This window comes from Blennius ocellaris (genome assembly GCF_963422515.1).
Source record: "Blennius ocellaris genome assembly, contig: SUPER_5_unloc_1, whole genome shotgun sequence".
Lineage (NCBI taxonomy): Eukaryota > Metazoa > Chordata > Actinopteri > Blenniiformes > Blenniidae > Blennius > Blennius ocellaris.
In genome coordinates, this window is record NW_027662315.1 from 1,491,034 (window position 1) to 1,505,000 (window position 13,967).

The 13,967-nt window shown below is 43.6% G+C and overlaps 1 protein-coding gene across 1 annotated transcript in view; it reads right to left on the bottom strand.

Annotated features, from left to right (window-relative positions):
* Window positions 1-219: 219 nt before the first annotated feature.
* Window positions 220-13,967, bottom strand: part of LOC308130996 (uncharacterized protein) — a 112,869-nt gene continuing 99,121 nt past the window's right edge. Inside the window, exons 6-7 of the mRNA XM_080521204.1 lie at window positions 4,078-4,173; window positions 220-3,724 (exon numbers count right to left, since the gene is read on the bottom strand). Of these exons, the coding sequence (XP_080377330.1) occupies window positions 3,520-3,724; window positions 4,078-4,173 (301 nt within the window). The 3' untranslated portion in view covers window positions 220-3,519. The remainder of the gene's footprint in view (window positions 3,725-4,077; window positions 4,174-13,967) is intronic.

Genomic DNA, 13,967 nt, shown 5'->3' on the forward strand with positions numbered 1-13,967 from the left:
AAACATATTTTAAATTCATGATTACAGTGAATAAGTCAATACTGTAACTATCTCTATTTGACACGAAACACCTAATATTTCACTGACTTAATAAAAAATGAAGAAATGTTTTTTTAATGTGGAAAATGATGAAGCTGTCATAACTCACATTGGCAAAGTTCCTCTCCTCCCTCTCAATTCTATTAAAACCTACACCTTAAGAAAAACTCTGCACTCATGTTTGATGTAAACTTTATTTAATTTCCCCTGATTTAAAGTCTTTGGTTTCCAGGCCTGCTACATGAAATTATTACAAATCACAGCGGCATTAAAAAAAGCAAAGTGTAGAAAACATAAAATAGTTCAAAAAGAAAGAAATTAAAGCAGAAAAACAAATCAGAAGAGTTTCATCGTCCTGAAAGAAACAGAGCGTTGTGATTGGCTCGACGTAAACCTGCTGAAAGTGAAAAAGGAAAAGCAAAGTCAGCAGCAGGGAGACGGGAGAGCGACCAGACTGGCTTAAACAGACTGTAAATTATGAAAGTTAGTTCGTACGCCGGCAATCACCAATGTCGCTCATTAGTTTAAATGTTCGGTATGCAACTCCGAGCCGCGCTACATGCTACATGCTACATGGCTCATATACCAGCCATGCTACACATGACTGACACACTCATTAACCAGGTCTGGTGGCCAGTGTTGCTACAGTTACTTTGAAAAACGAATCTGATTACTTGTTACTCCTTTAAAAAGTAACTTTACATTACAAGTTACTTTTAGCAGGTGCCGACAACACCCCCGATCGTGTGAACATAGATATAACAACCAGTTTTACCAAAAACTGACGCCTGTCTGACCTCCTGCTGGTGCATAGTTAACCTTTGACCTCCTGCTGGTTCATATTTAACCTTTGACCTCCTGCTGGTTCATATTTAACCTTTGACCTCCTGCTGGTTCATATTTAACCTTTGACCTTCATTCTTTGTTGTATTTATATCTGACTCACGCTCATATTATCATATTTTTACTATTACTGCTAACTATTTACCCAGAGATGTAGTTGTCTACAGTAGCACTATTTATTTATTTATTTACACTGCCTGATCTATGAGACTTCATTTACCACCCCCCCCCCCAGACAAATAAAGTCCGTCAATGATTGATTGATTAATTTAAAAGAGGTGGGGGCTTATTGCAATGTTAAGGTACATTGACAACAATGGTTATTTCCAATTATTTGGTGTTAGCCTCAATGCACTGTTAGAGCAGGTTGGCCTCTGATTGGCTGAGAGTGGAGAAGGGGGCGGGTCATGCAGTGTCTGCATGCATGTGCTGCTTGTGTCTTTCTCAGTGGAGGAGGACGGAGGAGGACGGGTTCTGTTTACGGGAAACTCGTCCTGCAGGACACGATAATAGTAACGCAGTGACTTGGACAAGTAACTTTAATCTGAATACTGGCTTAAAATAGTAACGTGTTAGATTACTAGTTACTGAAAAAAGTGGTCATATGAGAGTAACACGTTACTGCTGGTGGCACACAGCTAACTCTCCAGTCTCCAGTCCGATAGCACTATGCTACCGGAGACAGTGAAGCTGCTGGAGGTGACGTAGCGTCAACACAAAGGAGATGGAGGTGACGTAGAGGTGGCTTCCGGCATAGTTTCCACACGGTTTGCGTGTGGAGTATAAATTAGGCTTCGCGGCATTTAATAAGAACTCTTATCAGAATCACCATGTAGCTGACAGTATTCAGACTCGTCCTTTGTGCTTCTCTCATGATGCTTTTTCTCTTTGGAGCTTTCTGATGACTAGCATGGTCATCTGAGGAAACAGGAAGTGACGCAAGGAGACAGGAAGTGACATGAGGAGACAGGAAGTGACACGAGGAGACAGGAAGTGACACGAGGAGATAGGAAGTGACACGAGGCGACATGAAGTGACACCAGGAGACAGGAAGTGACACGAGGAGAGATGAAGTGACATGAGGAGACAGGATGTGACGCAAGGAGACAAGAAGTGACACGAGGAGATAGGAAGTGACACGAGGAGACATGAAGTGACATGAGGAGACAGGATGTGACGCAAGGAGACAAGAAGTGACACGAGGAGATAGGAAGTGACACGCGGAGACAGGAAGTGACACGAGGAGACAGGAAGTGACACGAGGAGAATGGAAGTGACACGAGGAGACAGGAAGTGACACGAGGAGATAGGAAGTGACACGAGGCGACATGAAGTGACACCAGGAGACAGGAAGTGACACGAGGAGAGATGAAGTGACATGAGGAGACAGGATGTGACGCAAGGAGACAAGAAGTGACACGAGGAGATAGGAAGTGACACGAGGAGACAGGAAGTGACACGAGGAGAATGGAAGTGACACGAGGAGACAGGAAGTGATGCAAGGAGACAGGAAGTGACGCAAGGAGACAAGAAGTGACACGAGGAGATAGGAAGTGACACGCGGAGACAGGAAGTGACACGCGGAGACAGGAAGTGACACAAGGAGACAGGAAGTGACACGAGGAGAGATGAAGTGACACGAGGAGAGATGAAGTGACATGAGGAGACAGGAAGTGACACGAGGAGACAGGAAGTGACACGAGGAGAGATGAAGTGACATGAGGAGACAGGAAGTGACGCAAGGAGACAGGAAGTGACACGAGGAGACAGGAAGTGACACGAGGAGACAGGAAGTGACACAAGGAGACAGGAAGTGACGCAAGGAGACAGGAAGTGACACGAGGAGACAGGAAGTGACACAAGGAGACAGGAAGTGACACGAGGAGAGGTGAAGTGACATGAGGAGACATGAAGTGACATGAGGAGACAGGAAGTGACACGAGGAGAGATGAAGTGACACGAGGAGAGATGAAGTGACATGAGGAGACAGGAAGTGACGCAAGGAGACAGGAAGTGACACGAGGAGACAGGAAGTGACACAAGGAGACAGGAAGTGACGCAAGGAGACAGGAAGTGACACGAGGAGACAGGAAGTGACACAAGGAGACAGGAAGTGACACGAGGAGAGGTGAAGTGACATGAGGAGACATGAAGTGACATGAGGAGACAGGAAGTGACACGAGGAGACATGAAGTGACACAAGGAGACAGGAAGTGACACAAGGAGACAGGAAGTGACACGAGGTGACATGAAGTGACACAAGGAGACAGGAAGTGACACGAGGAGACATGAAGTGACATGAGGAGACAGGAAGTGACACAAGGAGACATGAAGTGACACGAGGAGACATGAAGTGATACAAGGAGACATGAAGTGACACGAGGAGACAGGAAGTGACACGAGGAGACAGGAAGTGACACGAGGCGACATGAAGTGACACAAGGAGACAGGAAGTGACACGAGGAGACAGGAAGTGACACAAGGAGACATGAAGTGACACGAGGAGACAGGAAGTGACACAAGGAGACAGGAAGTGACACAATTAGACAGGAAGTGACAGAAGGAGACAGTGTATGATGTAGCATTTGTAACATTGACAGTGTTTGAAGCTGTGAGAACCATAAAGACACAGTCGGACTACAGCTCTGAGGCAGCGGCCTCAGACGGCTGTCCGGGGGGCTCGGCCAGCCGGCACAGGGAGAAGTAGAGGGCGGCGGCGAACATGGCGAGGAGCAGCAGCAGCTTCAGCAACGTCCACACGCAGCTCACACCCTTCCTGCTTCCTGTGGGTGGGGCAGCCTGCTGATTGACAGCTTTGGTGGTCTGGGGGACCAGATGGGGTCTGAGGGACAAGATAGAAAATCTGACTTTAATGGGTTCAAGTCAGGAAATCCTCATTTCCATGATGGACACTGAAGACATGAACAAATAATGTCATTAAAATCAGAAAGAACACGTCTGATGTATTCTTCTCATATTCACAGAACCTTTTTTACTCCTTTTGTCTGCTTTCAAATAAACTGTCTGTCAATTGTCACAGTGAGAAATATTTTGATTCAGGAACAATTTCAAATATAAAATCATTACAAATGTGGAGTTTTGTTGAACTCTACACTTTACCTCCAGAATGTATGAGAAATAAATGGTTCTTCGTAAGGTTAGAAGCAGTGGTTGTGTTCTCAGGAAAAAACGTACTCTATGTCCTCCTCTGCGTCCCGGTCTGCGTGCCGGTCTTTGTCCTGGTCTTGGTCCTGGTCTTGGTCCGGCTCAGAGTGGTTTCTTTGTTTTAGCCTGCCGGGAGAAGAAACGAGAGTCAGCTTCTGCACCAAACAGCAGTTTAGAGAACTCAGCCTACTTGGAGTGTGTGTGTGTGTGTGTGTGTGTGTGTGTGTGTGTGTGTGTGTGTGTGTGTGTGTGTGTGTGTGTGTGTGTGTGTGTGTGTGTGTGTGTGTGTGTGTGTGTGTGGGTGATTGGGAGCCACGTTGGGCCTGATCTCAACTAACTTGTTGGCATTCTGGTATAGACTATCCAGAAAAACCCCTTTGTTGTACACGGTAGCAGAGCTCCTTGGGTAGAAGAGAATAGAATAGAACCAAAAGCAATGGGGGCGGAGCCACACAGGTTCTATCTCTCCATTGGGAGCAGTTTGGGGTTCAGTGTCTGGCTCATGGACACATGTGGACAGGGGGAAATGGGGAAATCAACCTGCAGCCTCCCACCTGAAAGATAACTCCTGCTTTTTAGCAGTTAGCATTGGTGCCTTCTGGAGGCGTCCCTCCTGGAGGCGTCCCTCCTGGTGGCGTCCCTCCTGTAGGCGTCCCTCCTGGAGGCGTCCCTCCTGGAGGCGTCCCACGAGGACCTCCAGGAGGCGTCCCTCCTGGAGGCGTCCCTCCTGCAGGCGTCCCTCCTGGAGGCGTCCCACGAGGACCTCCTGGAGGCATCCCTCCTGGAGGCGTCCCTCCTGGAGGCGTCCCACGAGGACCTCCAGGAGGCGTCCCTCCTGGAGGCGTCCCTCCTGGAGGCGTCCCACGAGGACCTCCTGGAGGCATCCCTCCTGGTGGCGTCCCTCCTGCAGGCGTCCCTCCTGGAGGCGTCCCTCCTGGAGGCGTCCCTCCTGGAGGCGTCCCACGAGGACCTCCTGGAGGTGTCCCTCCTGGAGGCGTCCCACGAAGACCTCCTGGAGGCGTCCCTCCTGGAGGCGTCCCTCCTGGAGGCGTCCCACGAAGACCTCCTGGAGGCGTCCCTCCTGGAGGCGTCCCTCCTGCAGGCGTCCCTCCTGGAGACGTCCCACGAGGACCTCCAGCGTTCACTGCCCAGTGAGATGCGGTTGGGACCTTGACATCTCAGTCCACAGTCTCATGGAAGGTGAAGCAGGGTCCTCATTGATAAAGCTGCTGAGGCACAAAAGGTCCTGAAAGATACGTACGGCACTTCTCACGCAAAGTTTGTGATTTAACAGAAATCAACTTGTGGGACAATGTTGGTACCAGTGCGCAGGTGTTGAACCTTGAGCAGCACGTTTTGGAGACGGGGAACCTGATGGTGCTGATGGAGAGGTGGAGGACTGAAGAGAGATTTATCTTGTACGCTAAGATGTTCAAATATCAGACTTATTGATCCACGTGATCATAAACAGCCAAGCTGCTGTGGTACAGATGTTTCTTTAGTGGAACGTTACTGCTGAGTCAGCAGAACCATGTTCATATGTCAAACTTTCATCTTCAACTGATCCAGAGGGTAGAAGTGATTGATTCTCAATGATCCAGAGGACAGAAGTGATTGATTCTCAATGATCCAGAGGACAGAAGTGATTGATTCTCAATGATCCAGAGGACAGAAGTGATTGATTCTCAATGATCCAGAGGACAGAAGTGAGTGATTCTCAATGATCCAGAGGACAGAAGTGATTGATTCTCAATGATCCAGAGGACAGAAGTGATTGATTCTCAATGATCCAGAGGACAGAAGTGATTGATTCTCAATGATCCAGAGGACAGAAGTGATTGATTCTCAATGATCCAGAGGACAGAAGTGAGTGATTCTCAATGATCCAGAGGACAGAAGTGATTGATTCTCAATGATCCAGAGGACAGAAGTGATTGATTCTCAATGATCCAGAGGACAGAAGTGATTGATTCTCAATGATCCAGAGGACAGAAGTGAGTGATTCTCAATGATCCAGAGGACAGAAGTGATTGATTCTCAATGATCCAGAGGACAGAAGTGATTGATTCTCAATGATCCAGAGGGTGGAAGTGATTGATTCTCAATGATCCAGAGGACAGAAGTGATTGATTCTCATTGATCCAGAGGGTAGAAGTGATTGATTCTCATTGATCCAGAGGACAGAAGTGATTGATTCTCATTGATCCAGAGGACAGAAGTGATTGATTCTCATTGATCCAGAGGACAGAAGTGATTGATTCTCATTGATCCAGAGGACAGAAGTGATTGATTCTCATTGATCCAGAGGGTAGAATTGATTGATTCTCAATGATCCAGAGGGTAGAAGTGATTGATTCTCATTGATCTAGAGGACAGAAGTGATTGATTCTCAATGATCCAGAGGACAGAAGTGATTGATTCTCATTGATCCAGAGGGTAGAAGTGATTGATTCTCAATGATCCAGAGGACAGAAGTGATTGATTCTCAATGATCCAGAGGGTAGAAGTGATTGATTCTCAATGACCCAGAGGGTAGAAGTGATTGATTCTCAATGATCCAGAGGGTAGAAGTGATTGATTCTCAATGATCCAGAGGACAGAAGTGATTGATTCTCAATGACCCAGAGGGTAGAAGTGATTGATTCTCATTGATCCAGAGGGTAGAAGTGATTGATTCTCAATGATCCAGAGGGTAGAAGTGATTGATTCTCAATGATCTAGAGGACAGAAGTGATTGATTCTCAATGATCCAGAGGACAGAAGACATTGATTCTCAATGATCTAGAGGACAGAAGTGATTGATTCTCAATGACCCAGAGGGTAGAAGTGATTGATTCTCAATGATCCAGAGGGTAGAAGTGATTGATTCTCAATGATCCAGAGGACAGAAGTGATTGATTCTCAATGATCCAGAGGACAGAAGTGATTGATTCTCAATGATCCAGAGGACAGAAGTGATTGATTCTCAATGATCCAGAGGGTAGAAGTGATTGATAATCAATGATCCAGAGGACAGAAGTGATTGATTCTCAATGATCCAGAGGGTAGAAGTGATTGATTCTCAATGATCTAGAGGACAGAAGTGATTGATTCTCAATGATCCAGAGGACAGAAGTCATTGATTCTCAATGATCTAGAGGACAGAAGTGATTGATTCTCAATGACCCAGAGGGTAGAAGTGATTGATTCTCAATGATCCAGAGGGTAGAAGTGATTGATTCTCAATGATCCAGAGGACAGAAGTGATTGATTCTCAATGATCCAGAGGACAGAAGTGATTGATTCTCAATGATCCAGAGGGTAGAAGTGATTGATTCTCAATGATCCAGAGGGTAGAAGTGATTGATTCTCAATGATCCAGAGGACAGAAGTGATTGATTCTCAATGATCCAGAGGACAGAAGTGATTGATTCTCAATGATCCAGAGGGTAGAAGTGATTGATTCTCAATGATCCAGAGGACAGAAGTGATTGATTCTCAATGATCCAGAGGACAGAAGTGATTGATTCTCAATGATCCAGAGAACAGAAGTGATTGATTCTCAATGATCCAGAGGACAGAGGTGATTGATTCTCAATTATCCAGAGGGTAGAAGTGATTGATTCTCAACGATCCAGAGGACAGAAGTGATTGATTCTCAATGATCCAGAGGACAGAAGTGATTGATTCTCAATGATCCAGAGAACAGAAGTGATTGATTCTCAATGATCCAGAGGACAGAAGTGATTGATTCTCAATGATCCAGAGGGTAGAAGTGATTGATTCTCAATGATCCAGAGGACAGGAGTGATTGATTCTCAATGATCCAGAGGGTAGAAATGATTGATTATCAATGATCCAAAGGACAGAAGTGATTGATTCTCATTGATCTAGAGGACAGAAGTGATTGATTCTCAATGATCCAGAGGACAGAAGTGATTGATTCTCAATGATCCAGAGGACAGAAGTGATCGATTCTCAATGATCTAGAGGACAGAAGTGATTGATTCTCAATGATCTAGAGGACAGAAGTGATTGATTCTCAATGATCCAGAGGGTAGAAGTGATTGATTCTCAATGATCTAGAGGACAGAAGTGATTGATTCTCAATGACCCAGAGGGTAGAAGTGATTGATTCTCAATGATCCAGAGGGTAGAAGTGATTGATTCTCAATGATCCAGAGGACAGAAGTGATTGATTCTCAATGATCCAGAGGGTAGAAGTGATTGATTCTCAATGACCCAGAGGGTAGAAGTGATTGATTCTCAATGATCCAGAGGGTAGAAGTGATTGATTCTCAATGATCCAGAGGACAGAAGTGATTGATTCTCAATGACCCAGAGGGTAGAAGTGATTGATTCTCAATGATCCAGAGGGTAGAAGTGATTGATTCTCAATGATCCAGAGGGTAGAAGTGATTGATTCTCAATGATCCAGAGGACAGAAGTGATTGATTCTCAATGATCCAGAGGGTAGAAGTGATTGATTCTCAATGATCCAGAGGACAGAAGTGATTGATTCTCAATGATCCAGAGGACAGAAGTGATTGATTCTCAATGATCCAGAGGGTAGAAGTGATTGATTCTCATTGATCCAGAGGACAGAAGTGATTGATTCTCAATGATCCAGAGGACAGAAGTGATTGATTCTCAATGATCCAGAGAACAGAAGTGATTGATTCTCAATGATCCAGAGGACAGAAGTGATTGATTCTCAATGATCCAGAGGACAGACGTGATTGATTCTCAATGATCCAGAGGGTAGAAGTGATTGATTCTCAATGATCCAGAGGGTAGAAGTGATTGATTCTCAATGATCCAGAGAACAGAAGTGATTGATTATCAATGATCCAGAGGACAGAAGTGATTGATTCTCATTGATCTAGAGGACAGAAGTGATTGATTCTCAATGATCCAGAGGACAGAAGTGATTGATTCTCAATGATCCAGAGGACAGAAGTGATTGATTCTCAATGATCTAGAGGACAGAAGTGATTGATTCTCAATGATCTAGAGGACAGAAGTGATTGATTCTCATTGATCCAGAGGGTAGAAGTGATTGATTCTCAATGATCTAGAGGACAGAAGTGATTGATTCTCAATGATCCAGAGGGTAGAAGTGATTGATTCTCATTGATCCAGAGGACAGAAGTGATTGATTCTCAATGATCCAGAGGGTAGAAGTGATTGATTCTCAATGATCTAGAGGACAGAAGTGATTGATTCTCAATGATCCAGAGGGTAGAAGTGATTGATTCTCATTGATCCAGAGGACAGAAGTGATTGATTCTCAATGATCCAGAGGACAGAAGTGATTGATTCTCAATGACCCAGAGGGTAGAAGTAATTGATTCTCAATGATCCAGAGGGTAGAAGTGATTGATTCTCAATGATCCAGAGGACAGAAGTGATTGATTCTCAATGATCCAGAGGGTAGAAGTGATTGATTCTCAATGATCCAGAGGACAGAAGTGATTGATTCTCAATGATCCAGAGGGTAGAAGTGATTGATTCTCAATGATCCAGAGGACAGAAGTGATTGATTCTCAATGATCCAGAGGACAGAAGTGATTGATTCTCAATGATCCAGAGGACAGAAGTGATTGATTCTCAATGATCCAGAGGGTAGAAGTGATTGATTCTCAATGATCCAGAGAACAGAAGTGATTGATTCTCAATGATCCAGAGAACAGAAGTGATTGATTCTCAATGATCCAGAGGACAGAAGTGATTGATTCTCAATGATCCAGAGGACAGACGTGATTGATTCTCAATGATCCAGAGAGTAGAAGTGATTGATTCTCAATGATCCAGAGGGTAGAAGTGATTGATTTTCAATGATCCAGAGGACAGAAGTGATTGATTCTCAATGATCCAGAGGACAGAAGTGATTGATTCTCAATGATCCAGAGGGTAGAAGTGATTGATTCTCAATTATCCAGAGGGTAGAAATGATTGATTATCAATGATCCAGAGGACAGAAGTGATTGATTCTCATTGATCTAGAGGACAGAAGTGATTGATTCTCAATGATCCAGAGGACAGAAGTGATTGATTCTCAATGATCCAGAGGACAGAAGTCATTGATTCTCAATGATCCAGAGGACAGAAGTCATTGATTCTCAATGATCCAGAGGACAGACGTGATTGATTCTCAATGATCCAGAGGGTAGAAGTGATTGATTCTCAATGATCCAGAGGGTAGAAGTGATTGATTCTCAATGATCCAGAGGACAGAAGTGATTGATTCTCAATGATCCAGAGGATAGAAGTGATTGATTCTCAATGATCTAGAGGACAGAAGTGATTGATTCTCAATGATCCAGAGGACAGAAGTCATTGATTCTCAATGATCCAGAGGGTAGAAGTGATTGATTCTCATTGATCCAGAGGGTAGAAGTGATTGATTCTCAATGATCCAGAGGGTAGAAGTGATTGATTCTCAATGATCCAGAGGGTAGAAGTGATTGATTCTCAATGATCCAGAGGACAGAAGTGATTGATTCTCAATGATCCAGAGGATAGAAGTGATTGATTCTCAATGATCTAGAGGACAGAAGTGATTGATTCTCAATGATCCAGAGGACAGAAGTCATTGATTCTCAATGATCCAGAGGACAGAAGTGATTGATTCTCAATGACCCAGAGGGTAGAAGTGATTGATTCTCAATGATCCAGAGGGTAGAAGTGATTGATTCTCAATGATCCAGAGGACAGAAGTGATTGATTCTCAATGATCCAGAGGACAGAAGTGATTGATTCTCAATGATCCAGAGGACAGAAGTGATTGATTCTCAATGATCCAGAGGGTAGAAGTGATTGATAATCAATGATCCAGAGGACAGAAGTGATTGATTCTCAATGATCCAGAGGGTAGAAGTGATTGATTCTCAATGATCTAGAGGACAGAAGTGATTGATTCTCAATGATCCAGAGGACAGAAGTCATTGATTCTCAATGATCTAGAGGACAGAAGTGATTGATTCTCAATGACCCAGAGGGTAGAAGTGATTGATTCTCAATGATCCAGAGGGTAGAAGTGATTGATTCTCAATGATCCAGAGGACAGAAGTGATTGATTCTCAATGATCCAGAGGACAGAAGTGATTGATTCTCAATGATCCAGAGGGTAGAAGTGATTGATTCTCAATGATCCAGAGGGTAGAAGTGATTGATTCTCAATGATCCAGAGGACAGAAGTGATTGATTCTCAATGATCCAGAGGACAGAAGTGATTGATTCTCAATGATCCAGAGGGTAGAAGTGATTGATTCTCAATGATCCAGAGGACAGAAGTGATTGATTCTCAATGATCCAGAGGACAGAAGTGATTGATTCTCAATGATCCAGAGAACAGAAGTGATTGATTCTCAATGATCCAGAGGACAGAGGTGATTGATTCTCAATTATCCAGAGGGTAGAAGTGATTGATTCTCAACGATCCAGAGGACAGAAGTGATTGATTCTCAATGATCCAGAGGACAGAAGTGATTGATTCTCAATGATCCAGAGAACAGAAGTGATTGATTCTCAATGATCCAGAGGACAGAAGTGATTGATTCTCAATGATCCAGAGGGTAGAAGTGATTGATTCTCAATGATCCAGAGGACAGGAGTGATTGATTCTCAATGATCCAGAGGGTAGAAATGATTGATTATCAATGATCCAAAGGACAGAAGTGATTGATTCTCATTGATCTAGAGGACAGAAGTGATTGATTCTCAATGATCCAGAGGACAGAAGTGATTGATTCTCAATGATCCAGAGGACAGAAGTGATTGATTCTCAATGATCTAGAGGACAGAAGTGATTGATTCTCAATGATCTAGAGGACAGAAGTGATTGATTCTCAATGATCCAGAGGGTAGAAGTGATTGATTCTCAATGATCTAGAGGACAGAAGTGATTGATTCTCAATGACCCAGAGGGTAGAAGTGATTGATTCTCAATGATCCAGAGGGTAGAAGTGATTGATTCTCAATGATCCAGAGGACAGAAGTGATTGATTCTCAATGATCCAGAGGGTAGAAGTGATTGATTCTCAATGACCCAGAGGGTAGAAGTGATTGATTCTCAATGATCCAGAGGGTAGAAGTGATTGATTCTCAATGATCCAGAGGACAGAAGTGATTGATTCTCAATGACCCAGAGGGTAGAAGTGATTGATTCTCAATGATCCAGAGGGTAGAAGTGATTGATTCTCAATGATCCAGAGGGTAGAAGTGATTGATTCTCAATGATCCAGAGGACAGAAGTGATTGATTCTCAATGATCCAGAGGGTAGAAGTGATTGATTCTCAATGATCCAGAGGACAGAAGTGATTGATTCTCAATGATCCAGAGGACAGAAGTGATTGATTCTCAATGATCCAGAGGGTAGAAGTGATTGATTCTCATTGATCCAGAGGACAGAAGTGATTGATTCTCAATGATCCAGAGGACAGAAGTGATTGATTCTCAATGATCCAGAGAACAGAAGTGATTGATTCTCAATGATCCAGAGGACAGAAGTGATTGATTCTCAATGATCCAGAGGACAGACGTGATTGATTCTCAATGATCCAGAGGGTAGAAGTGATTGATTCTCAATGATCCAGAGGGTAGAAGTGATTGATTCTCAATGATCCAGAGAACAGAAGTGATTGATTATCAATGATCCAGAGGACAGAAGTGATTGATTCTCATTGATCTAGAGGACAGAAGTGATTGATTCTCAATGATCCAGAGGACAGAAGTGATTGATTCTCAATGATCCAGAGGACAGAAGTGATTGATTCTCAATGATCTAGAGGACAGAAGTGATTGATTCTCAATGATCTAGAGGACAGAAGTGATTGATTCTCATTGATCCAGAGGGTAGAAGTGATTGATTCTCAATGATCTAGAGGACAGAAGTGATTGATTCTCAATGATCCAGAGGGTAGAAGTGATTGATTCTCATTGATCCAGAGGACAGAAGTGATTGATTCTCAATGATCCAGAGGGTAGAAGTGATTGATTCTCAATGATCTAGAGGACAGAAGTGATTGATTCTCAATGATCCAGAGGGTAGAAGTGATTGATTCTCATTGATCCAGAGGACAGAAGTGATTGATTCTCAATGATCCAGAGGACAGAAGTGATTGATTCTCAATGACCCAGAGGGTAGAAGTAATTGATTCTCAATGATCCAGAGGGTAGAAGTGATTGATTCTCAATGATCCAGAGGACAGAAGTGATTGATTCTCAATGATCCAGAGGGTAGAAGTGATTGATTCTCAATGATCCAGAGGACAGAAGTGATTGATTCTCAATGATCCAGAGGGTAGAAGTGATTGATTCTCAATGATCCAGAGGACAGAAGTGATTGATTCTCAATGATCCAGAGGACAGAAGTGATTGATTCTCAATGATCCAGAGGACAGAAGTGATTGATTCTCAATGATCCAGAGGGTAGAAGTGATTGATTCTCAATGATCCAGAGAACAGAAGTGATTGATTCTCAATGATCCAGAGAACAGAAGTGATTGATTCTCAATGATCCAGAGGACAGAAGTGATTGATTCTCAATGATCCAGAGGACAGACGTGATTGATTCTCAATGATCCAGAGAGTAGAAGTGATTGATTCTCAATGATCCAGAGGGTAGAAGTGATTGATTTTCAATGATCCAGAGGACAGAAGTGATTGATTCTCAATGATCCAGAGGACAGAAGTGATTGATTCTCAATGATCCAGAGGGTAGAAGTGATTGATTCTCAATTATCCAGAGGGTAGAAATGATTGATTATCAATGATCCAGAGGACAGAAGTGATTGATTCTCATTGATCTAGAGGACAGAAGTGATTGATTCTCAATGATCCAGAGGACAGAAGTGATTGATTCTCAATGATCCAGAGGACAGAAGTCATTGATTCTCAATGATCCAGAGGACAGAAGTCATTGATTCTCAATGATCCA